At 39.9% G+C, this 25,509-nt stretch overlaps 2 protein-coding genes across 3 annotated transcripts in view; one reads left to right on the forward strand and one right to left on the reverse strand.

Moving 5' to 3' along the window:
- Window positions 1-11,539, reverse strand: part of zyg11 (zyg-11 family member, cell cycle regulator) — a 39,091-nt gene extending 27,552 nt beyond the window's left edge. The window contains exons 1-3 of one of the 2 annotated variants that reach the window (XM_052011446.1): window positions 11,301-11,539; window positions 2,829-2,994; window positions 279-1,036 (exon numbers count right to left, since the gene is read on the reverse strand). In XM_052011446.1, the coding sequence (XP_051867406.1) occupies window positions 279-1,036; window positions 2,829-2,994; window positions 11,301-11,303 (927 nt within the window). In that variant the 5' untranslated portion in view covers window positions 11,304-11,539. Of the gene's footprint in view, window positions 1-278; window positions 1,037-2,828; window positions 2,995-11,091; window positions 11,160-11,300 lie in introns of those variants that run through there. The other variant, XM_052011445.1, reaches the window with a different exon arrangement.
- A 125-nt stretch (window positions 11,540-11,664) lies between these two features.
- On the forward strand, window positions 11,665-24,513 carry LOC127568838 (cytochrome c oxidase assembly factor 7). The gene is made up of 3 exons (XM_052013037.1): window positions 11,665-12,044; window positions 16,224-16,364; window positions 19,016-24,513. The coding sequence occupies exons 1-3, from the start codon at window positions 11,939-11,941 to the stop codon at window positions 19,462-19,464; spliced, it is 696 nt and encodes a 231-aa protein (XP_051868997.1). The 5' UTR covers window positions 11,665-11,938; the 3' UTR covers window positions 19,465-24,513.
- Window positions 24,514-25,509: the final 996 nt, after the last annotated feature.

The following is a 25,509-nucleotide window of genomic DNA, read 5'->3' on the forward strand; positions in this document are numbered from 1 at the left end:
TTTTTTTTTAAGAAGTATATGATAATTAATTAAAATAGCACCAATTAGTAGTGTTTTGTTAAAGTGCAGGTTAAGAAATTAAAAATAAAAAGTTACTACATGGCAATTTATAGAAATATTCTGTAAAAACAACTAAATGTAAATGAGCCATCAGAACTGAACATATAGCCCTCAGCACAATAGAATTGAATGCAACAGCTTTATAAAGCTTTACAGACAGCAATAAATTTCCAAGCATAAACACAGATTGCACTCTTAAAACAAAAGAGGAAACAAACCTTTAAACTTCCTTCTCCAGAGAGGAACTCAGAGTAGCCAGCGTCAGTAGCAAGCAACCCCATAAACTGCATTGTAGGCCGATGCTGGACAAATGCCTGAGCAGCCTTATCTGTGATGTGCTTCCTGCCCGAAATATCTAGAGATCGGAGATTAGGTAGTATGCCAGACAGTTCTAGTAAACGAAGTGCAATATCAGAGGTAAATTGCTTATCGTCAGAGATGTCCAAGTGTTGCAGGAGCTCTAGTTCCTTAATGATTTCTAAAATTTGAGTAGTTGTCATTTTCAGGCATTTGAGGTGGTGCATGGTCAAAGATTTAAGCCTGTCTTTACAGGTCAGAAGTGGTGTGATGTCAGTAACAGAAGTGTTTGAAATATCTAAACTTTCCAATTTTGGAAGAGAAGTAACGTCTCTAAGGTCATCATTGTAGAAGAGAACATTGGTAACACTTAAAACACGCAGGCCAGTCAGCTGGCTGAAACATCGCTCATAAGGGTCTTCGAGAGACAGTGTTAATGAATTCAACACAAGACACTGCAAGTACTGTTGATTCCATTTGTTGGTGACAAGTGCATTTACAATATCTGTTATTGTGATGTCTGCATTTACACCAGAAGCATCCAGATCAATAAGCTTGTGGTGGCAGAATGCTTTCCTGAATGCTACTGCTGACAGTTTAGCATTTCGAATACAAGCTCGCTTCAAGCGCAGCAGATCATTCCTGCGGAAAATTCCCACTGTCTTTTCATTAAGCACACCTGTTGCAAAAGAAAAAGTGAGGAATAAACAGTGGATTGTGAACTGAAACAGTTTATGAATTTTATTTGTTATTATGTCAGCACTAAAGGAAAACAACTCTCATAAGCAAAGAATATAAAGTAATGTCACTTGACAAGTATAAATTTAAATTGTATAGCAATGCCTGCAGCAAAAGATCTCAGGACAAACAATTCAATTTGGTGATTCCTTAGTGCCCCAGGAAACTTATGTCTTCAGAAACTTTTCTCAACTAAAGTAGCAGTGTCCAGGTTATCATGAATTGATATGTTTGCAATATTTAGAGTGACAGATTTATCATAATACATTTAAACATTGTCCAGAAAATGAAATAGAAGAGTACTTAAATATCTTATGTCCTTTCTGACCAATTGAGTTCAGCTACACCTCTCATATTAAAGTTCTTACTCTCGTTTTCAAATCTCTTCATGGCCTCACTCCTCAATATCTCTGATCTGTCCCAGCCCTGTAACATTCCAAGATATCCCTCCGATTCTGACCTCTTGCTCATCCCCAAATTTTAATGTTGGCATTCATACCTTTAGCTGTCAAGGTCCCAGACTCTGGAAGTCCCTCAATAAATCTCTTACCTCCAGTTCCCCTGAAAACCTCTTTGACAAAGATGTTGATCATTTTCTTTAATACTTTCTTCTGTGACTAGAAACCTTTTATTCATGGCTCCCCTGTGAGATGCAGTAGTATCATCTATTTTATGTCACATTTGTACTTTATTTATAAAAGCTAAGCTGGCTCTACAAACTGGTGGGCAGCTTTATTTTAAATATGTGATAAATCAAACATCATGAATCTGAACCTTATAAAATTGTGTTATTAACCAGATTCGTGTGCAAAAAAATCCAGAAAATATTTAACTATGATAACATGCACCTTTTCACCATCAGATTATATTGAGGGACTAGAGAAACATACTGCTGTAACTATTGCTAACATCAATATTCCAGACACTGTCCACATCAGCAATTAAGGATAAATTCATTTTATATCCTCTTGGAAAGTGATTATTTGACAGGAACTGAGACTTCTTTCCTCCAGGGCATTACTATTCCCAGCAAAATACAGCAGGGTAGATGATATCTATAAATAAACTTTCAGAAACTATTTTTTAATGCTACAAGGTGCAAGACTATGACATCCAGTTTGATTTAACTTTTCACTCACTATTTTTTCTCTTGAGAAAAACAGTCAAATAAACAGATGTAACAGAGCAAGGAATCAAAACAAAGTGAAGCAGTGGAATTAAAGTTAAAGCAGTGGATAAAGTTAACAGCTAGAAGCTAATTAATCATTTAATGCACTGCAGTGACCATTATAACTCGGCTCACCTGAGCTCCAGGCTGGTCTGCTTACAAAAGGGAAAAATAAATCAATTACCACCAAATGTTAAGAGGATCACCAATCATTTATTTGTGAGGACAGGGGGAAGGTAGAGAAGAAACTCCATCAAGGACATTTGTCTGTGCAAACATCCTTTCACTTCCCCTTCCACCATATTCATCACCTCAAAAGTTTACAATATTCTAGGGGAAAGGTTTGAAAGATCATATGTTGGTATTATTACACACTAGCCTCTGATGGTTTAAAAGCAAAAGAGAAATGTCATTTTTTTTTAAATGGGATTTTGTGGAGACAGTGGTTTTGGAGAGGGAAGAGAAGAGAAAGGGTGAAATATTACTTGCAAAACTTAGATGTAACATGGACAGGAGCTACAGCCAAGTATTTTTCAGCTTCCATAATTAGAAATAAAAATCTTACCATTCAGGGACATTTTCTGCAGCAAACGATCTGCCAGTTCTTGTGGAAACACCACAGCTTCCTTGAGACAGAATGAGCCATCTGTCCTTTCCCAACAAAACTTACTCAAATTCACCCTCAAATAGTCTAAGCAGATATCGGTTAATGAAAGAGGAGAGAAATCTTCCTGTTGGTACAAAAAGAAACAGAAAAAGGTGGCATAAAATATCTAAACACAACTATGACACACACAGAGGAGACCGCTGTGTTACGGAGGGGGGACGCGTTCCTAGAAAATGGTCTGTATTGCGATTTTCAGTAATGCAAAGCCGCATCATTTGTGCTTGCAGCAAAAAACAATTTTTTTTTAAATTACTTTGTTTATTTATATGTTTATTTGTTCATTTGTGTGTTGGTTCATGAAACAGTGAGCTGCCAGAGGCAAACCCTCCATGCAAAACAAGGCAGCAATTCTTCTTGTGCTTTTTAAATACAGGAGAAACATCTCTACACAATCAAAATCTACACAGAATATCCTGAAAGTGGCTTAATGCAAGAACCTAACAAAATATTGTTAAGTGCCAGACATATGTATGTAGCCCCTACGTTTAACTTTATCGTTATAAGCAACGTTAACAAAGAGAATCTCTGCATATTTGAAAAGTTGGACCTGTTTTTTGTAACTGGACTAATAAGTTTAATAACAGACAACTGAAATGGCCTAGGAGCCTACAAAACCATAACACAATGTAATAAGAGATAATGGATCATGGTAACAAGGAGCCCCAAGTTAGAGCAGAACTACATTGGTAGATGCAACATATTGCAAGGAAATGATAGAGACTTGTCTCAAGCAAAGCAGCAACAGGGATAATTTACTAACAGAGCATGAGATGAGGAAAGACTAGGTGTCTCCTAGAGGAATCTGGTTATTAGGAATAAAGTACCTGCCCTTGATACAATCAACATGGTGGCCAAGGCCTTTTCTGAACAGTGATAATGTAGGTACAAGGCCACCAGAGGCACAGGTTTGCAAGGTACATGATGATCATGCAGGTAAGGTGATGCCACTGATCAAGCACTTTCTCATCTTTGTTGTCGTTTTCTTGACCAAACCAAGTCTGTGTACTAGTGGAGATGTTGTACCATTTTGTTTTTTGAAAACAAAGGCGTGTACAAAGCATGGCACTTTTATTCTTAAATATACTTGGAAAGAGTATGTGGACTACAGCACTAAGGTGAACAGGCCTCTCTCCCCCTTCTCAAAGTGAAAGACTGAATGAATAAATGCACTTCTGTTTGGCCTGAGAACCGACTGTGTGAGTGGTTCTTGTTCCACGGCATTTGGCTTTACAAATGACGTCTTCCCATCAAGTGGGCATGTGGCAGACCTGCAGCATTGTTTGGGCTCATATACCTGATGCAAACCAGCTGACCATTGCTCACCCAGTGGCAGATCATGCCCGAGAAGTCCACAAGATGAAACACCTTTGTATTAATAAGCTAAAGAGGGCCATGACCATAAAGATCAGGGTACCTGAATAGGAGCTGGTGGTGAGAATGGGTTCTGGGAAAGGGACCGAAAGAGTCTTTAACCAGAATGTTCAGTAGAAAGCATCAGAAATTAATCAACCAAGTGAAGGAAAGACGGGTTGCATCCAAGCTGTGATTTGGAATTAAATTCACCAATGAATATTAATCTGATTTCAAAGGTTAAGTTAGGAAAAGTGGCTAAGAATAGATAATTAATCATTTTTAACTGGATAAGTTTGTGTTTTTGTCTGTGAAAACTGAAGTATGGCTTGTACTGTATGGCACAAGTAGGGTTGTCCTGGAATGTCACAGTGGATGGATGTGCAAGTGAGGCAACGAGCTTATACTGAGGAGGGGGCCTCAAACATGCAGAATGACTTAACAACAGCAGATTGTGAAATGGTTAATATGGCTTGACAGAGAGAGTTAACTGAATCTTCAAGGCAATGACACCTGAGAAATCAATTTTGAAACAGCTGGTTAAAGCCAAACCATATGGTTATATTACAACAAATCAACATTGGGATTAAAGAGGAATAGAAATTCTGAATAGAAACTGTTAAGGTCCAAAGAAAGTAACAATTGATCAATTATGGAATGGAATTGATCAATTATGGAATGGAAATGTTTAATGGGAGCACAGGAAACTCTTTTGTGCCAATTTCTGCAATATGGCATGGTAGCGTAGCTGTTAGCGTAACTCTATTACAGCGCGAGTAATCAGGGTTTAATAATTCCCGCCGCTGTCTGCAAGGAGTTTGTACGTTCTCCCCGTGACTGCGTGGGTTTCCTCCAGGTGCTCCAGTTTCCTCCCACTTTCCAAAGACGTACTGGTTAGTAGGTTAACATGGGTGTAATTGGGTGGCGTGGGCTTGTTGGGCTGGAAGGGCCTGTTACTGTGCTATATAAGTAAAGCTTTTACAATAAAGTTTTAAGTTATTTATAACCATAAACGTCATAATTAACATATTAGTTCAGGAAGAGAAACCCAAATGGACAACCCTGACACAGATGGACTAGGGGACTCACTTCACTGGCACAATCTTGAAAATCAATGGGAATTAAACAGAAAATCCACATTTTCTATCACCCTAGATTTCAGGAATGATGGAGACAAATCAAACAAATGTTAAATGACTTTGGCAAATGGCATTCAGGAAAGTCACAAGCAAACTCATTCCCACTGATTCTAATGAGATTAAGAGACATTCAACCAAATTACAGCACTCCTAATGAATTGGACAGCACAAGTTTTGAGACTACAGGAGGAGATAGTCATGGGGCCTCTGAAGGACACGCCAAAGTTACGCAACCAATTTAAGATGCAAGGCAGGAAGCAGAACAAGGAGAATTAGTGCCCCAGGCAATTCTACCAGAGATTGGGGGGAAAAAAAAAACAAATAGTAAGAGTGCCCTCCAGATGAGTTAGATTCATGCCTTGATGGATAGGCCCAAATGGTTTCACCAGTGATATGCACGCGTGTGTACATGGACGAAAGGAAAAAGAGCATGGAAGTATTGGTCATAGACAAGTCCTCAAAATCTATGTTTAAGGAGTTGTAGGCTTTCTACCTCCTTGTATTCATTTATAGTCCCATGAGCAGATTGACTGAGACAAAGGTCATATTTCTGTTGGTGATGACCTGGAAGATTGTTAGGACTATCTGGTAGGAATTAGTATACCATTTGATGAGAGAGGTAGAACAAAAAAAAACAAATAATATGAGTGCCCTCTGGATGAGTTAAATTCATGTCCTAATGGATAGGCCCAAATGACTTAACCAGTGACACAGTCTGCCCACACCTGGGAGAAAGGGAAGCTGGCTTGCATGGCCCCAAGTATGTCTGGTGAAGATCAGTCGTTCTGATTTAGAACTAACCTACATTGCTTAAAAGGAGAGAGAATATAATGTTACTACTACAGATAGTCAGTTCTCTTACCCCTGGAACAACCCAGAAAATGGTCACTAATTTCACTGCCCAAAATGCATGCACTGTCTAATTTCAATGCCATGTAAGCAAGTTTCTAAACAAAACCGATTTAAAACAAAAAGTCTTAAACCTTGAATAGTTCTTTCGAACTAATCATATCCTGATTTTAAGCAGAGCAGCTCCAATGGGGTAGATGAGGAGCTCGAACCAGGAAATCTTTTTCCTAACAGAAACACAGGGGAAAGTTGTGGAACAGAGAGATCTAGGAGTACAAGTACATAGTTCACTGAAAACAGCATCATATATAGACAGGGTGGTGAAGGCGGCATTTGGCATGCCGGTCTTCATCAGTCAAGGCACTGAGTGTAGGAATTGTGTAGAGTTTTGGTCACCCTGCTATAGGAAGGACATCATTAAACTGGAAAGAGTGCAGGGAGGATTTATGAGGATGCTGCCAGGACTCGAGTTACAGGGAGAAGTTAGGCAGGCTAGGACTTTATTCCTTGGAATGTTGGAGATTGAGGGGGTTTCCTTATAAAGGTGTATAAAATCATGGGGGGTATAGATAAGGTGAATGCACGTAGTCTTTTCCCAAGGGAAGGGGAACTAAAAACTAGACAACATAGGCTTAAGGTAAAAGGTGAAAGATTTATAAGGGACCTGATAGGCAACTTCTTCACGCAGAGGGTGATGAGTATATAGAATGAGCTGCCAGAGGAAGCAGTTGAGGTACAATAATATTTAAAAGACATTTGGATAAGTACATGGATAGGAGGGGTTTAGGAGGGATATGGGCCAAACACAGGCAGATGGGACAAACTTGGTGGGCACCATGGTCAGCAAATTGAGCCAAAGGGCCTATTTCCATGCTCTATTACTTTTAACATGCAATCATAACTTCTCCTCTGTGGGTCACTGCTGCTAAGAGGGATGGTCTCAAGCAATTTGAAATAAGGGTCTAATGATAAATGTATTGGTCCAAGGGATGTTAAGACGATCAAGGAAAAAAAAAGCAGTTTGGTTAAAATTAAAAACAAAGAGTCTCTTTTCTTATTCTGATCTCTTCCGACTGGACTTCCAGAAAAGTTTGAGTTTCTAAGCTTTGATTACTTGACATTTTCAAAGAACCATAAAATTCTAACCAGGAAGCAGAAGGCAAAATAACCAGAAACACGTTATCACTTTAAAGAGACCAGCAGCTAACCCACTGATAATCTCAGGTGATAGTTTTCGTGTCAGAAAATCAGGTGACAATCCTAAACATGAAATACTAATGAGATCTGTGATTTTAAAAACAAAATAGCTTATTTTCTTAGGTAGACAAGTTGCACCAGGCATCCAGGAAGTCTAGAAGTCAAATGTAAATCAACTGGTCGTCATCACCCTCCCATCCAAAATCCATTCGATTAGCACTTTGCTTGAAACCACCCTGGATGTCTGACGCAAGCCTGCAAGTATAAAAGCACTGATAGTTCAAAACGATCAACAAGTTTCTGGTGCAATTAATTATGGGGCAATGTCCCACCAGGGCATAGACCTCTTGGCACTATGGATAGCTAGACAGCTCTGCATATTGTTTTCTCTACTCAAGTTTCAAGTAACTGAAGTTAATTTTAAAATTAATTGGTCTTTCTGAAGGCACAGGTCTCTCATGTTTTTTGTTTTGTTCTATTTACTTAACATCTGTCAATTCCAGTGTTTGTTTATGCTCCAAAGAAGTTCTTAAATCACTGATTCTAATCCAGCTAAAAATAAACTGATTCAAATCTCCATCAGTTCTCTTAACATGCACAAAGAGAGCTTCCCCATTCTTTAAACAAAAAGAAAAACAAAGTAAGAGACATTTTATTTTTCAGTAAACTAAACAGAGCAAAAAGCAAAAGGCAAATAAAGTACGAAACATTAATACACAGAAGTCACATTAAAACAAGTCTCTTGACCCAGCCGTACATCAATGTTTACCTCCATGCAAGCAATTCATTCCACTGATAGTGGCCCTTCAACTGCTTCATTATTGCCTCAGAGTTTATATTCCCTATTTCTTGTGATTAAATACTAGATCCACATTAGCTTTATCTATGGCTGTTTTAAGTACATGTTTGCAATTGCTATCCTATGCTGCACCAACAGCATCTCTGCTTTCCTACACCATCAAGGCTACTTGTATTCTGAATATAATTGCTGCTATTATTGCATTTCCTTATAAAAAGCAAATTCTGTCTCCATTTTAACTTTTTCAATTCATTCCATTTTAACTTTTTCTTTATAGATCTAATCTTCTAAAGAATTATTCCACCTAATTTTGCTGAATCTGTACACTTTAAGTACAGGCTCCCTCTAGGCCTAGATCCAAATTCAACAGTGTCCGAATATCGACTGACGCCTTTTGCCTCCACTGATACTGTTTTTTGTTCTAGTTTTTCTATTGACTTTTTCCCTTTTTATTTGGATCTTAAGCGTTATCATATTGTGGTCACCAATCCTAAGGTGCCACCCTCATTTAACCAAGCTATTACATTACTGATGACCAAATTTAGCAACACAAGCAGAGCTTACAAGCTGCTTGGAGAAAACAAAATTATATGTTAGGAATTCACTCACTTTTCCTCCCTCCACACTTCAAATACCAAGTGGATAAACAGAATCCTCCAGAATAATAATTCTCATTTTTATTCATCTATTTAATTCACTTAGACTACAAATTTTCTTTCATTTTGTTCCCTCAATCACTTAGTGAGTAATCCCTAACATATCCCTACTAATACAACTAGCCTTCTTTAACTTTTGAGCTCCAATCTTATTTGCTCTTTCTGTACACATCACTCTATTTTTCTCACAGCACAATAATCCCTCTAAATGACATTACCACTCTTGTTCCTTTTACATTTTTATCCGGTTTCCTCCCGCATTCCAAAGATGTACGGGTTAGGAAGTTGTGGGCATGCTATGTTGGCGCCGGAAGCGTAGCGACACTTGCAGGCTGCCCCCAGAACACTCTAGGCAAAAGATGCATTTTATTGTGTGTTTCAATGTACATGTGACGAATAAAGTCACACATCATTCTGACTTGGAAATAGATCAGAAAATGATGAGCTGCTGATGTAAATCCTGGAACTCCTTACCCCACAGCATTATGGAATAACTGCACAAGGAATACAGCAGTTCAGGGTAGTTATCACCACTACCTTCAAGGGCAATTAGGGATGGGCAAGAATCGCCAGCTTTGCCACCAACATATTGACATCCCACCCCATCAAAGAGAATGTTTTTTTTGAGGAAAAGCAAATCAAAAATTATTCCCATGAGTTTTTGATTTAATTATTTTTCAACTTTTAGCTCATCCCTGTTTAATTTCTCACACCTTCCCCATTTTTTATTTCACACACAAGTTCACTACAAACTATAACAATAATTAAAAGTGAATCTTGTCTTCTAAATATGTTACTGAAACAGTAAAATAAAAAAGTGACTTGTGCAAAATAAAAAATTAAAGCAATCCAATAGTCCATTCACATTGACTTTACAGTTTTCAGAACATGCATAGCTTCAACCCCAATTCAGGGCCTAACATTTAACTGAAGCCTTGCTTGGCTAAAGAAGTTTTTCCCTTGCCAAACTAACTGTATTCAATAAGAGAGTGTAAAGGTATTCAACAAACCTTTTCCTTCCTCAAACATTACATCAAACAATCCACCAAAGACATTCCGTAAATATTGGAAACAAATGCAAATCACAATGCCAGCAGCACACACCATAGTTTCACATTCTCTTGCATCTTTTCTACTTGTGAAAGAAATGAAATATTTACACTACAAAAGGCACAAGTGTAGAGCATGACGGAATGGATGGGCATGATTCATGCCCCAACAACAGACAAGAAGTTCAACACCATCAAAAGGCAAAGTAGCCCAACTGATAGCAATCCGTCCACCACTTTAAATGTTCATTCCCTCCACCTCCAGTAGCACGTCTGTGATATGTAGAATCTACGAAAAGGACAATAATTATTCAGCTAGTCTTCTCTGACACCACTTCCCAAACCCATATCCTCTACCAACTCGAAGAACAAAGGCAATAAGCACATGGGAACCTTCAAATTACACACCTCCTTAACTTCGAAATACATCATCATTCCTTCTCTAATCACTGGCTCTAATTCCCAGAAGTTCCTACAAAACAGCTAGGGAATGCTTTCACCAGAAGGCCGATCACAGTTTAAAGGAGGGTTGCTCACCATCACTTTCTGGAGGCAATATGTGCTAACTGTGCCAACAATGCCCCAAGTCTGAACTATGAAACAGGTGAGAATCATCAATACACTGTTTCTATTCTACAGCGAGACTGGTAAGAAATCGCTCTCTCTCATTCGGCCATCTGTCACAAGCAGCATTCACACCACAACATGGGCCTCTTATCAAACGTTACAATTCTAGCCTGCACTTAAAACATGGCAATATTCAATAGGTCAACCGAGCCCTCAACACGACGCGTTATGCAAAACCGAAAGGTGTTAACAGATGCACCCAACCAAAATGCTGATCGGTGCGGTAATAAAAACAATTTAAAATACTTTAACGGCATCAATTTTCTAATTATAACCATTTACCCCTATCTTTCATCGAGCTCTGAAGTCAGTGCAGCTAATATATTACCATACATAGACGCATTAAACTATCAATATCAAAAAATGGATCTAAAGGAGCTAACTATTATTCACACATTCTACATTTAACACACGCGGAAGTTTGCTTTATAAAATATCACTAATTATTAGCCGAAGCGGAGGCTAGAGTGACGAACTAGCTTTAGGTCACCGAACTGCAGGCTTAACGTCGATGAAAACGGGGAACGGACCGACTGCAGCCATCCGCAAATGGAGGCGGCCGTGTGCCGCAGCAGGCCGGCAGCGGGCGCCCAGCCCGGTCCGGTCCAGCCCAGCCCAGTCCGGGGCCCCGGCGTCTCGCGAGCGCCCGCAACGTTCGACAAGCCCGCGACGGTTGGGCTCCAGCCGACATAACGTTCTCTTACCATAGCGAAAGGCGGCGGACTAACGGAGCCTCCGAGGCAACACAAGCAAAAACATGACCGGCAAGCAAACAAGGGCAAGGACCTGGTCACACAAGGAAGGACGCCTCACAAAATCAGACCATTCTGCAATTTAAGAACATTAAACAACTTCTTCCTCCGAATGCAAAAGGGATTTTTGTTAATCTCAAATATTCCATGTAAATAACTCCAAACACCCACCACCCAGAAACAATTTCCGGGGTGACAGACCAACCGGTCCCAGCAACATTTAACCCCGCCCACCCGGCCCTTCATGCCCATTGGTTACACCCCGTGTCGCTGCGTTCCGTCATTGGATGTTTCCCCTTCTTCCTGCCTGGTCCTTTGTTGACGTCTCACATCAATCAGAGTCACGCCGCCACTCTTGGCCATTTCCCCTCGCTTGGCTGGGGGAGACGGGAGATGAGCGCGGGTGAATGGTGACCTGCGGTTCCGCTCTCGGTGCGTGGTGATGGAGGGTAGTGCAGACAAGAGGGCTGGGAACGTGAGTTGCTTCATGTGAAAGGTCAGGAAGGCGGTGCCTGCACTTCTGCCTTGGAGCCGGGCGTGGAGGTGCGGGTCGGTGTTGGCCTGAAGCTGATCCCTTCTCCACGGTGACGATGTCGAGTCTCGTTAATTTCCAGAATGAATCAGAAGTGAGAGAGTTCCTGGACAACCTGGGCATCGAATACAGTTACCAGTGCCGCAAGGAGAAGGACCCCGAAGGTAGAGGTCGTTGTACTACACCGCTTCCTCCAGTATCGTCGCTCCGTCCGCCAGGACCTCCCGGTGGCCACCCACTTCAATTCCACATCCCATTCCCATACTGATATGTCTATCCATGGCCTCCTTTACTGCCACGTTCAGGCCAGACGCAGGTTGGAGGAACAACACCTCATGTTCCACCTTGGGAGTCTCCGACCTGATGTCCTCAACATCGATTTCTCTAACTTCCGCTAACCCCACTGCTTCTTTTTCTTCTTTCCCCCTCCTTTGTCTTCCCTTATTCCTGTGGCTCCCTTCCCCTACCTTGATGACCTGCCCATCTCCTCTCCATCCTTTATTCCATGGTCCACTACCCTCTCTTACCAGATTCCTCCTTCTTCAGCCCTTTGCCTCTTCTACCTATCACATCTCAGCTTATTACATCTTCCCCCCCCCCCTCCACCCACTTACCTACCTTCCCCCTCTCACCTGGACTCACCTTTCACCTGCCTGCGTGTGCTCCTCCCCCTACTCCCACCTCCTTATTCTGGCTTCTGCCCTTTTCCAGATTCCAGCATCTGCAGAATTTCTTGTGTCAGAGGTCTTTGAAAATTCAGCAGGGATGTGAGTGGTGCTGCTGAGGGCAGTACTTAATACCCATTCCTAATTCCACCCCCCACCCAAGTATGTAGTGGGAAGCCCCCAAGCCCACTTCAGTTGATGTAGCTTGTGATGAAGTTGCTACCACTTTGCAAATTGATAGGGAGATGTGGAGTGCTGGCCCATCACTAAAGAAGACATGGCCATGTTTGGTGTGTGACTTGAATTTGTGAGATGTGACTTTTCCTAAGTGCTTTCTACTTCTGCTCTTCCAAGTAGTGGATCCTAACTTTCTAGATGGCAGTATGTATGGGTGATAGTGCAGTTGTATTTTGTAGGTAGTGTATCTCATAACCATGAAGATGGAGGAAATGTTCAGAGTGATGGATGGGGTGCTGGTCAAGAAGGTTGGTTTGTCACTAAGTGGAGTTTTGAGTGTTGGGGCTGCGATCATCCAGGCAAGTGGGGAGTATTCCATCATCCTCCTGCTGTATCCCGAAGATGATATAAATATTTAGAAGAAGCAGGAACAGTCATTCAGTGCAGACTACTCAACTCGTAGCCTGCCTTTGTAGTGATGGGATTATATGCCTGACCCTATTAAGTTTCTTGCAAACAGTGATCCCTATAAAGTTGCCTAGTTCAGCTGTCAAAGAGAGATGGCTAGACTCCTTTGATGGAGTTATTACCTGGCACTTGAGTGATATGACCAGCTCATCTCTGAATAACATCCAGGTTTTGCTACGTGGACTTATTTGTTACCTGAAGAATTGTGAAAGTCATTGTAAAAGTAGTTGAAGATGATTTGTCCAGTTGCCCTGAGGAGCTCCCACAGGGATATCCTGGGGCTGAGATGAATAGTGTCTATCAATAATAATTGTCTCCCTTTTGTGCTAAGTTAGCTACAGTCACAATGGACAACCTTCCTCTTAATTCTTACTGACTTCAATTTTGCTGGAGCTCCTTGATATTGCACTCAGCTGAATGCTGCCTTGATGTCAAGGTCAATAACTTTCATCTCATGTGATCTTTTGTCGATATTTGGAATAAGGCTGTACTGAATTCTGGAGCTGGGTGGTCCTGGTGGAATCTAAGTTGAATATCAACTTATCAGCTGATTGTTCATGCACAAGTGGCTGATGGCTGATTTAGAGTAGACTGGAGTGGTTGGGTATATAACCAACTGGATTAGATTTAAGGTAGTACAGTAACATAGCAGGTGGTACCCATGTTGAGTTCATCTGGAGTTTGTGTGCAGTTTTAGTTTCCTGAGAAGATATTCATACAATGGAGAAGTGCAACAAAGGTTTACTGAACTAATTCCCGAGATTGGGTAAAGTATCTGTATACTCACTGGAGTATAAAAGAATGAGAGAGGATCTGATAGAAAGCCAAGCTTTTAACTAGATAAACTAAATACAAGGAGGATGTTCCCAATGGCTGGAGAGTCCCAAACCAGGGGTCACAGACTTGGCTTCTGAGTTGCACCATTTAGAACTGAGAGCGAGAAATTTCTTCACCCCGAGAGTGGTGAACCTGTGGAATTCTCTTCCTTAGAAAGTGGGGAGTCCAAGACTTTAAAGAAGGGGGTAGATAGATTCATAGAGTCATACAGCATGGAAACAGGCCCTTCGGCCCAACTGGTCCATGCTGACCAAGATGCCTCATCCCAAGCTAGTCCCATTTGCCAGCATTTGGCCCATAACCTTCTGAACCTTTCCTATCCATGTACTTGTCCAACTGTCTTTTAAAATGTGTTCCTTAGTGCTAAAAAAAATAGTAAGGGATATGGAGAAAACATAGGAACAGGGTAATCGAAATGCATGATCGGCCACAGTTAGATGGTACAGCAGACCCAAAGGGCTGAATGGCCTACTCCTGTTTTCTATGTTTGTCAAAACTCCAGCAGCATGGGTTTGATCCTGACTTTCCATAGCAGTCTGTGGAGTTTGTACGTTCCCCTTTGACCAAGTAGGTTTCTCCCAAGTGTTCATGTTTCCTTCCCCATCCCAAAGATGTGCTGGTTGGTAGGTTAATTGGCATCTGTCAACTGCCCCTGCCATAGGTGAGTTGCAGGGAATCGGAGCATTTGAGATTACAGGGGAATAAGTGGGGGAATGGGATTGATCAGGTTGCTACGAGAACCAGCATAGACTCAATGAGCTCACAGCCTCTGCAATGCAATAAGAGAATATGATGTGAGTTTTGTGGACAGGATTTGCCTGGGAAATTTTCCAACACTGTCAATTAGATGTCAGTAGCTTTTTTGGTATGGCTTGGTTAAAGCCTAAACACATGTATTCAAAATGACTTTGTTGTCAGGGGCCTGTAGTCTTTACTGTATCCCTGCAATCCTCAAGTTCATGCTGCAGCGCCTCTACTGAGTGAAAGGAGGGGTGGAATTAGTGTAATACAGATATATCATTTTCCACAGAATTGAGACATCTAGTCCTTCAAAGATCATTAGCCTGAAACTCTGTTTCTCTTTCTGGGTGCTGCCTGTCCTGATTTTTTTGTATTTTCTGTTTTTATTTACAGAATAGATAGCTCAATTCTCTTTTTTAAAAGGGAATTTAGCTGAAATATTGGTTGTGAGGTTCAGCTGCTAACCATTGACAATCAATACCAAGGAAGCTCAGTTAATAGACGGGGAAAATGAGTGGGATTAGATTTTGTTCACCTTTGTCAGCTGCAGTCAACTTTGTTCCATTTGGCTGTTTATCAAAGTAATGTTAAATTTTGACATGACTTAACCTATTATTATGCTTCTGATATTGAACTGATACTGAACCTACTTCCTCTGGCAAGGAAATTCAGAGGAGCGTAACAGCTGGGCTGCTTAGAGCTGTAATAGCTTTCGCACACTCGTGAACCAATTTATTCCACAATGGACTTTGGATCCTCCCACAATTGAAATTCAGAGCAAAGTTGTTGTTGTTGTTGTTAAGTGATGAGTGTCAGGATATGAAACAGCTGGTGTTCAGATCAGCACTGATTTGATTTCAATTTAGTAGAAGTTAAAGAGGTCTTGTTTACTTGTACAATTACTTTGCTGCTTACTTATGCAATGCATAATTATGTGCATGGTTTGCGGTAACTTTTCTGCTTCTAAACCACTGTAACTAGTGACATTTATATCTTTGGCAATATCCACACTCATGTACAAGAGGTTGGGTGAGGAGGGTTCAGATGAAAGTTGCAGATGGAAAGTGTAAATGGATATTTGCAGGAAGGTGAGCTGCCAAAGGCCACCAATTGTTACCTAATTTAGTTTCAAGCTTCTGTGTTATGCAACAGAAGCCAGCTCGTAAACTGGTGCCAGGAGAGGACTTGCTCTGGACTGGAACCTCGATTTGTTAAATGAGATTTAAGTTAATGATGGTTAAGTTAATCAAGCTTTTGAGATTGGCCTTTAATGTTCTTTGATATTCCACTTAAATGAATGTATCATCACTATTTTATTACTTAAATCATTTTCCTTCTTTGTTTCTGATTAATTTGTTAATAGTTGAAAGTCAGATGGAGCAGCTAAAGTTTACTGTGTGGGTAATCATCTAGTTAGATATCACACAAAGTATCCTAACGTTTCATTTTTGGCAGGATGTCAACGACTTGCTGATTATTTGGAAGGGATTAAAAAAAATTTTGAGGCAGCTGCTGAGATATTGAAATACAACTGTGAGGAAAACCATCACGGAGAAAGCTGCTATAAGCTTGGTTCTTACTATGTGACTGGAAAAGGTATGAGTAATCTTTTGGACTTTTTGAATGCATTTGATTACTTGTATATTCAATGTTGATGGGTCTCTAACAGCAGAGGAGATTTTCAAGTGATCTAAAAAACCTGATGGGATAGTTTTCTTTAGTCATTGGAAATCAGGGATATGGGCCGAATGCAAGAAATTGGGACTAGCTGGGTGGACACTAGTCAGCATGGATTGGTGGGGCTGAAGGGCCTGCATCCATGCAGTATTGCTCTAGAATTAAGTGCTGATATGGGGGGAGGGGGTGTGCTGAGTTTTTAAAGTTGTGTAAAAGGCTAGGTCCAGTAGATAGCTTTTTCTGAGAAGTACACTTAAAGTTACCAAACTGTCAATTTAAGTAAAACCTTGGCTTTTGTATGATAGAACAGAACAGAACAGGCCCTTCGGCCCACTATGTTGTGCTGACATAGCTATTCCCTCCTGCTTACAGAATACCAATATCCCTCTATTTTCCTCTCATTCATGTACCCATCCAAGCCCTTCTTGAAAGCCCCCAATGAGTTTGCCTCCACCACCCTATCAGGCAGCTCATTCCAGGTATCCACCACTCTCTCAGTAAAAAAAAAACGTACCCCTCACGTCTGTTTTGAACCTACCCCCTCTCACCTTAAATGCATGCCTGCTGGTATTGGATCACTCAATAGTGGGGAAAAAGCTATTGCTTGTCCACCCTATCTATGCCCCTCATAATTTTATATACGTCCAACAGATCACCCCTCAGCCTCCACCGCTCCAGAGATAAAAGCCCAAGTTTGTCCAGCCTCTCCTGATAGCACATGCCCTCTAATCCAGGCAGCATCCTAGTAAACCTCCTCTGCATCCTCTCTAAAGCCTCGACATCCTTCCTATAGTGAGGTGACCAGAATTGCATGCAATACTCTAAATGCGGCCTAACCAGAGTTCTATAGAGATGCATCATAACTTCTTGATTCCCATACTCAATACCTCAATTAATAAATGCAAGCATTTCATAAGCCTTCTTAACCACCCTATCTACCTGTGTAGCCACTTTCAATGAGTCATGGACTTGCACCCAAAGGTCTCTCTGCTCTTCAACACTGTTAAGGGTCTTGGCCTTAAGAGTGTACTCTCTCTTGATATTAGTGCTACAAGGTGCAACACCTCACATTTATCTGGGTTAAACTCCATCTGCCATTTCTCTGCCCACATCTGCAACTGATCAATATCACGCTGTATCCGTCGCCAGTCTTCCACACTATTCACAACTCTGCCAATCTTGGTACCGTCTGCAAACTTACCAACCCATCCATCAACATACTCATCCAGGTCATTTATGTACATCGCAAACTACAGAGGTCCCAGCACAGATCCCTGCGGAACACCACTACTCACAAGCCTCCAGCCGAACAAGTCCCTTCAACCACCACTCCTTGTCTTCTACGGGCAAGCTAGTTCTGGATTCACACAGCCAATTCTCCACTGACCCCATGCATCCGAACTTTCTTGATTTAACTGATTATGTGGGACCTTGTCAAATGCCTTACTGAAGTCCATATAAATTAAATCCACAACTCTACCTTCATCAGTCTCTCTCATCGCCCTGTCAAAAACCTCAACCAGGTTAGTAAGACACGACTTGCCCGCACAAAGCCATGCTGGCTTTCCCTAATCAAGCCATAGGATATACGAGCATCTGAAGTCCAATCTCTAAGAATTTTCTCTAGCAATTTCCCAGCCACTGACGTGAGACTCACCAGTCCATAGTTCCTCAGATTTTCCCTTGTTTCTTTCTTAAATAGAGGAACAACATTAGCTACTTGCCAGTCATCTGGGACCTCACCTGTGGTCAAAGAGGACACAAAGATACTGGTCAAGGCCCCAGCAATTTCCTTTCTCGCCTCCCTCTGTAACCTGGGGTATATCCCATTGGGCCCCGGGGACTTATCCACCCAAATACTATTTAGGAGACCTACCACTACCTCCTCCCTGACCTCTAAATGCCCTAACATGTTTCCACCCTCAGTTCCAATTTCTGTGTCCTGCAGAAATTGGAACTGAGGGCAGAAATGGTATAACTGCAGACCACATCTACACTGATACAAGAATCAAGTAGAGCATTCTCTGAACACATTGGCAACATTGAATACTAAGCTGATTTGATATGGGTATCACAACATGGCACTGCAAAAATAATCAAACTTGAACGCAAATTTGGCCACAGTGCTTTCAATTTGTGAAATAATCCTCATTAATTCATCTTTTCAAACAACTCTACCCTCTAACAGTCATCTTGACCAACATTTTAACAACTGAAAATGCTCCAATCTGACGTAACCTCACAGTTAATAGTCTGATATAGTAATTGCAATGCCACATGCTTTTAAGAGTGTCTTGTCCAATTTGCTTGCAGTACATTATATTTTACTTAAATCCATACATCTAACAATGCTGGCCAAAAAATGAACTAATTAAAGTGGGTAAGTTGATGAATCTTGGATCTCGTTGATGAATCTCAGATCTCATTGATGATTGTGATTTGGTAACTACATGAAGGAACCAGTTAAAACATTATGCATTCTTCTGTTAACAGAAAACATTAGTAGATTAGTAATTGAAGTGGATTTTGTTTTAAAACATAACTAAATATTTGATGGTGTTTTTAAACAGGTGGATTACAACAAAACCTGAAGACTGCATATGAATGCTTTGTTAAATCGTGTGAAAAGGGTGGTAAGAAGTCAGTTGATGCCTGCCATAATGCTGCATTGTTGGCTCACGATGGACAAGTATTGAACAATAAACCAGACTCCGTGAAAGCCAGAGATTACTACACCAGGGCCTGCAATGGGAACTTTGTAGCTAGCTGTTTTAATCTAAGTACTTTGTTTATCCAGGGAGCTCCAGGTGTGACCAAGGATATGGCCCAGGCCCTGAAATATTCTCTTAAAGCATGTGACTTGGGTCACATCTGGGCTTGTGCAAATGCTAGTCGAATGTACAAATTAGGAGAGGGTGCATCTAAAGACAATGAAAAGGCAGAAGTTTTGAAAAACAGAGCACAAGATTTGCATAGGGAGCAAAAGGAATTTTCACAGCAATTAAAATTTGGGCAATGATATTAAATTCTGGTGTAAATTTGTTTCTTACTGGAACATCTTTGCTTTAAATACAAACAATTTTTGAAATATGCGAATAGTGAACAAAGCAGAATTGGGCTAATCTGTAACATACTCCTCTGAAACTTTCTGGCATTATTCACATCTGAAGAGTGGAGGTCTGCTTGGGTATAAAATTAAAACTGGACCCAGGGCAGAGGACATTTTCTGATACCTGATGCAGAGTCCTGAGGAGCTTTGGTCAGATAGTTGGGCTGTGGAGGGATGGGCTGCTGCTCTGTTCAGGGCTCCACCAGTTCAGCAGCTTTCAATGAGTGTTGTGTGGGGATGGGCGAGAGCTACCCGCGGAGCTCTCCTTTCACCTCTCTGCCTCCCAGTGCTTAAAGCTCCATACCCTGGATGTTGATGTACATACAAATACCCAGTGACAAAGTCAAATGACTAAGAATTCTGATATTTAAAACCCAGGACTTGCTGCAAGGTGTGCCACACTCAGTATTCCATCTGGGCCCTCCTTGCATCCAAGGAGCTAACATGTAGCTGCCAGCCATATGCCGTGGCATTCAATGGTGTGAACTCCCAATCACGTGTCTGTGGCCTGTTTAAGAGTAGGTCCACAAAATTTTCAAAAGAAGAAAAAAAAATCAACCCTCAAGACAGTTATCTCATGGGCATTCCTTTACCACCTCCCGGTCTCAGGCAGCCATTCGTGACCCCAAACCCCCACTCTAATGCTCCCACCTGAATATTCTAAATGCACTGCTACCCTTCCCATCAGCCTCTGTTTCCTACAATCCAGACCAATGACCTACGTGTTTTCTTCCATAATGACAGAGTTAGCAGTGTACGGGCCTTTGAATGCATTAGCCTTCCAAAGCTCTGTCAATTGCTCGTTAAGTTTACAGCTTCGCAACCAAGATTTTGCTGCAGCAGCACCATGTGCATTTTCTGGCCTGTTTAACCCACACTTGCCGAAATTACGGGAATTTTCGGCCACACCCTGATGAAGAGTACAACTCACCTGTCCTCTTTACTTACCCACCACATAGCTTCAATATGAAGCTTTTCCATCCCTTTTAACATTTAAGTCTGTACGTTAGTAAGTTTTCAGAACTGTGATCTTATCAAAGCTATTTTTCTTGTGATGGCCTGTGCCTAACTGAAGGGTGGCTGTTGCTTTTCATAGTTCAGATCTGATCCAACCTATTGAACAGAAAAGAACTGGAATATATTAGCATTACCTTAATAAACTGTGGTTGGTTTCTCAGTCTATAGTTGCTTTGGTTACCCAGAAATCCCATTTTGAAGAGTTCCTTCCTTAGAAGGTACCCAATTTTCCTGTAGTTGAATTTATCGTTTCGTTGATAAAGCTGACAGCTGTTCAGGTAGTTTCTTGACCTATTGGTGCTCTCGTATCAAGGAAGGAAGCATAGCAAGTTTATCAGGATGCTGCTGGAACTTAATACATTTTGCAATCAAATTAGGATATGTGAATGGTTTTTCAGATAAAATACTTGTTAAAATATACCTGTTTTGTCACCCATTTGTTCTCCTTTGTTTACATCTTGCTTGGATCACATATTATTTCTCATTCTAGACAGTCAACGTGCTTTCAGGCCACAGCTGAGGTTACTCTTAAACTGGCCACTTACACTTGGGACACCAAGGCACTTAGATCTGTTTGTTTTGAGAATCTTCTTGATGCATTATATACCCCTTGGAGTACCATAGTGAATCACTGAATTACTATTACATTTTACTTTGCCAATTATTAGCTTAGAAATATCTGAACCTTTACAAATGTAAGTTTATCCTTAATAAAAGTGCACATCTCTAATACAAATAATGAATTTGAGAAAAGTTGTAGATAATTTAAAACAAAATCAGCAAATGGAACAAGGGATGAAAGAATAAACTCACTCATGTTATTAGAAACTGGTGGATTGCTTTACTTCAGTTTACCAAAGTTAAGACTAATCAGCCCCCTGGTTAACGTTTTGAGTAGTTCAGCCTGATGGTTTTTCTAGTGGGTGAAGCCAAAGATAGTAATGAAGTCTTGCTGTTCATACCATGTAAGTGAGAATTTTAAATACAGAACAAGAATCTTTTCTCCCCCCCCCCCCCAGTGAAGTCCCCAAAATATATACTTTATCATCAACAGCATGCTTCTTAAATTGTTAATGGCTCCTGGCACTTGACATTCTCAAGACCATTTACCATGGTTTCCTAAAATGCATAACAACTTGTATCATTGGATGCCTGAACAAGCCAATTATCAACTGCCCCAGGTTGTAATAACTTACTATCTTCAACACTACTCGTTTCTATATTTTGTGCTTGTATAAACTACTGCTCCTGCAGGCCAAGTTTAAATTATTTTATAAATTCTCTTTTGACATTCTTGCAATTTACTTCATCTGCTTGTTGAGCTCCTTGCATTTCATTTACTTCCAATTCACATTTCCAATTTTTATTTCTGTTTATCTTTCCATTTTCACTGTTAAATTTCCTGTTTACATTCTATTTTCACACTTGCTTTGTTTTATGATTTTCATTTGATTTTGCCTGTCCACAATTGAACTGCTCGAGTTTCAGCCCTGCTGCCGTGCATTACCATCTCAAGCTGTCCCCTCAGGGAAATGAATAAAACTTTTGCAAGGGATCAGAGCATCCACAAAGAAAGGATAGAGTATGCATTTACATAACAATATAACCACATGCAATTTTAAAATAAATTACCAAAAATGTTAAAAGGTATATAATCTCATACCTAAATCCAAGACATTTCTTAGTGGCATATGAAAGGGTTGGTGCCCATTTTCTTTTATCCATAAAACTGAGCAATCTGGAACACTTGAGAATGTGTATGAAATGGGGCCATGTAACCTACAATCTGAAAGAGGGAGTTATCACATCTAACAACAAATGTTAAGTTTTACATAATTACAATCATGTTCAAGACTGACAAATTCATTGACATCTGAAACGGTAAAATTCTGTTTATGAACTATATCAGTGCAGGGCATGACAAAATTACGGAGCTAATAGACAATCTTAGGAAACATTAACAAATTTGTTTCACTTAAAAATGTTATTCAGATACACATTTCCTGTATACACAACAGGGTAAAAGCATTTGGATCAAATAAGATCATTCTATAAAAGAAAGTTAATTAAAAGTTTATTTTCACAACTGTGGTTAAAAAAATATATACTTTTTATTTACCACGTTATCAAAATGTAAATTTGAATCATTGCTGTAGTTACATAAAAGTAGATAAATGTTTATCACAATTTAAAATCCTAGCATGTTTAATTATAATCTAATTAAATATGACTCTCTGCACATTAATATTAAAGTCAATATCAAATTCAATCTAACTTTGCTGAAGTGGATTCAAGGCAGTATTTGGGTTACTGTAAATTGTCAGTGTTCCCACACAATAGAAGGGAAACTGTTCCTCTGCTTGGTGGTTTGGTAGTGCTGGAAAATGGTTGTGAGAGCACAGGATTGGCCTTGGCTTTGATGTTCCATGGTGGAAAAAAATGTCCATTTTCACTGATTCAGGAGAAGATGCTACAAGAAAGTTTAAAACTGCAGAGCTGTAAATCAGCAACTTCAGGGCAGTAATTAAGAACAGAGACATAGGAGACTGCAGGTGCTGGTATCTGGAGCAACAATCAAACTGCTGGACAAACTCAGTGGGTCAATAAATATTCTGTGTGCTTTTCATCAGTTTTTACAAGATATTTAAGAGTTGAAGTAAATGTGAAATAAAGTCTTATGTCCATACAGTTTTAATTCGTGCAGCAATACCTTCAACAATTAGTCATGCTTTTATTTAGGTTTTATGATTAGCCAATCAAATGCAATTTCAAACAAAACTAAACATTTACCTTGCATTGCATAGGAACATGATATCACATTTAACCAATGAAATTCTCCCATATTCTAAACTACATTATGATCTTGTATCTAAACAGTACCTGCATAAGTTATAGTATCAGTTCAGACCTCGAAGCTCCAGCTAACATTTCCTATCATTTGCTGTTTATAAGTAATATAAAGCAAGTGCAAGAAATTTGCTGTTTGCTGACTACATGACCTCACAATACCCGATCAGCAAACATTCAATTGGTTAAGTGACGAGTTATGGCATCCTTTCAATGTATGTCATACTTTGAGAAAATAGTCAAATTTTGTGGCAGTTTTAACCAAAACAAAATATTGGAAATATTGGTGAAAGATCTTTTACTTTCTTCCACCTGACGAGAAGTTGCAACAGGCTTCCAACAAGTCAAGTGGCAGGGAATGGGGGTACCCTGGGTAAAAATACACAGGAAGATCCAGGATGGCAATAGAAACTAAATGGCCAAAGGGATGATGGTGCAAGGCAAATGAAAGTGGCAATGGGATGAGTGAAACATGATGATTCTGAAGGACATTTTCAGGTTTTGTTAGTGAAAACTAAACACATGAATTAAGTCCAGTTTTTTTTTCTTTTATAATATTTAAAAAAAATAGGTGGGCTCTTCAGTTGGAAGGTCAGTATTTTGTTTGATAAAGTAGTTTAGAACAATTTCAGTTCAACATTTTATGGATTGCAAAGCTCAGGATTCCACCCTGAGATAGAATAATTCCCATAATGAGGGAAGTTCATATCAAAGTTGGCTTCCTTAAACAGTTTGTATTGGAAGAGAACACTTGCAAAACTGTGGGAATGATTGCTGACATACATCTCTGCCAGGGAGTGCAAAAGGATATCATGTTATGACACAGAAACAACGGAAAAACAAAACATTTATCTTTTTCTCTGAAGTCACTGGCTACATACAATCTGTCACCAATTTTAATATGTATTCTGGATCACTGGTGATTCACAAAATTGAACAGAACAAGAATCATTGATCAATTTTGTCTGTGCCAGCTCTATGAAAACTAACCAACTAATTCCATGTATTTATTCTTTATTTATTGGTTTGCAATGCTTTTCAAATTTTTTTTCAGTTGAGTGTTACTTTTAAATTTGATTCCACTATCATTCCAGGTGATTGTAAGAACTTGCTACAATTAAACAAAAATTCTCTCCTCAGAATTTTCTCTTGCTGAAGTCTATGTGCTCTCATTACTGACCCTCCTATCAGCAGAAAGAGTTTTCCCCAAACTATCAAAGCTGTTCATAATTTTGAGTATTAAATATTTCCTTAACCTTCTCCATAAAAACAATTAGTGGAAAAGATTCCTTGTGTTTGGATATTTAATTCAGGGAGAGGATCTTTTCCTCTTCAAATAATGACACTAAGCACATCAACCACATAGATTATATTCATAATTTTCACCAACCCAATTTCCCCTCCACATTCCCCATCCTTCATTTACAACCAAACATAAGCATCCAAATCTTTATTCACATAAATTCACCTGAATTCCTTGCATCTATGTACTTAGGCAGATGGTGTGGATACAAGTCTGTGACTTGTAGTTTTGTCCTTTCCAATCGACTCCTGAGTTCCCCAGCTGTATTGTTCAAAAATATTCCATTTGTTTTTAAATTCTTCTGCAGGATGTAGATGTCACTGGTACATTCAGCATTTATTGTCCATTCCTAATTGGCCCAAGATGTGACTGGATTGGTAGGCCATTTCAGAGAGCAGTTAAAAGTCACATTATAGGCCAGATGGGGAAAAGATGACATTTATAATTGTGCATTTATAAAATGATACAGTAGTTTTGTATCACCATTATTTACACTAACTTATTATTCATTCTTATTTAAGTAATTGTTGGCATTGGTGTTAATGTCAATTAAAATGTCATTTTTTTCTGGTTTTGAGTCCTTGTATTCAATGAAATTAGTATTTTAGTGATTTCCACTTATGTTTGCAAGGATTTCAGTTTATTTGCATGATACCCTTTTCCCAGCAGATGGCAGCATTACATTAAGTTCTGAGCAATTGTACACAGCTGCTCATAATGGAGCAAAGGCTGTAAAAAGATGGATTGAAGTGCAGATAAACCAACTGAATGGAGCGGTAGGTACAATT

The sequence above is a fragment of the Pristis pectinata genome, chromosome 3, assembly GCF_009764475.1.
Source record: "Pristis pectinata isolate sPriPec2 chromosome 3, sPriPec2.1.pri, whole genome shotgun sequence".
Lineage (NCBI taxonomy): Eukaryota > Metazoa > Chordata > Chondrichthyes > Rhinopristiformes > Pristidae > Pristis > Pristis pectinata.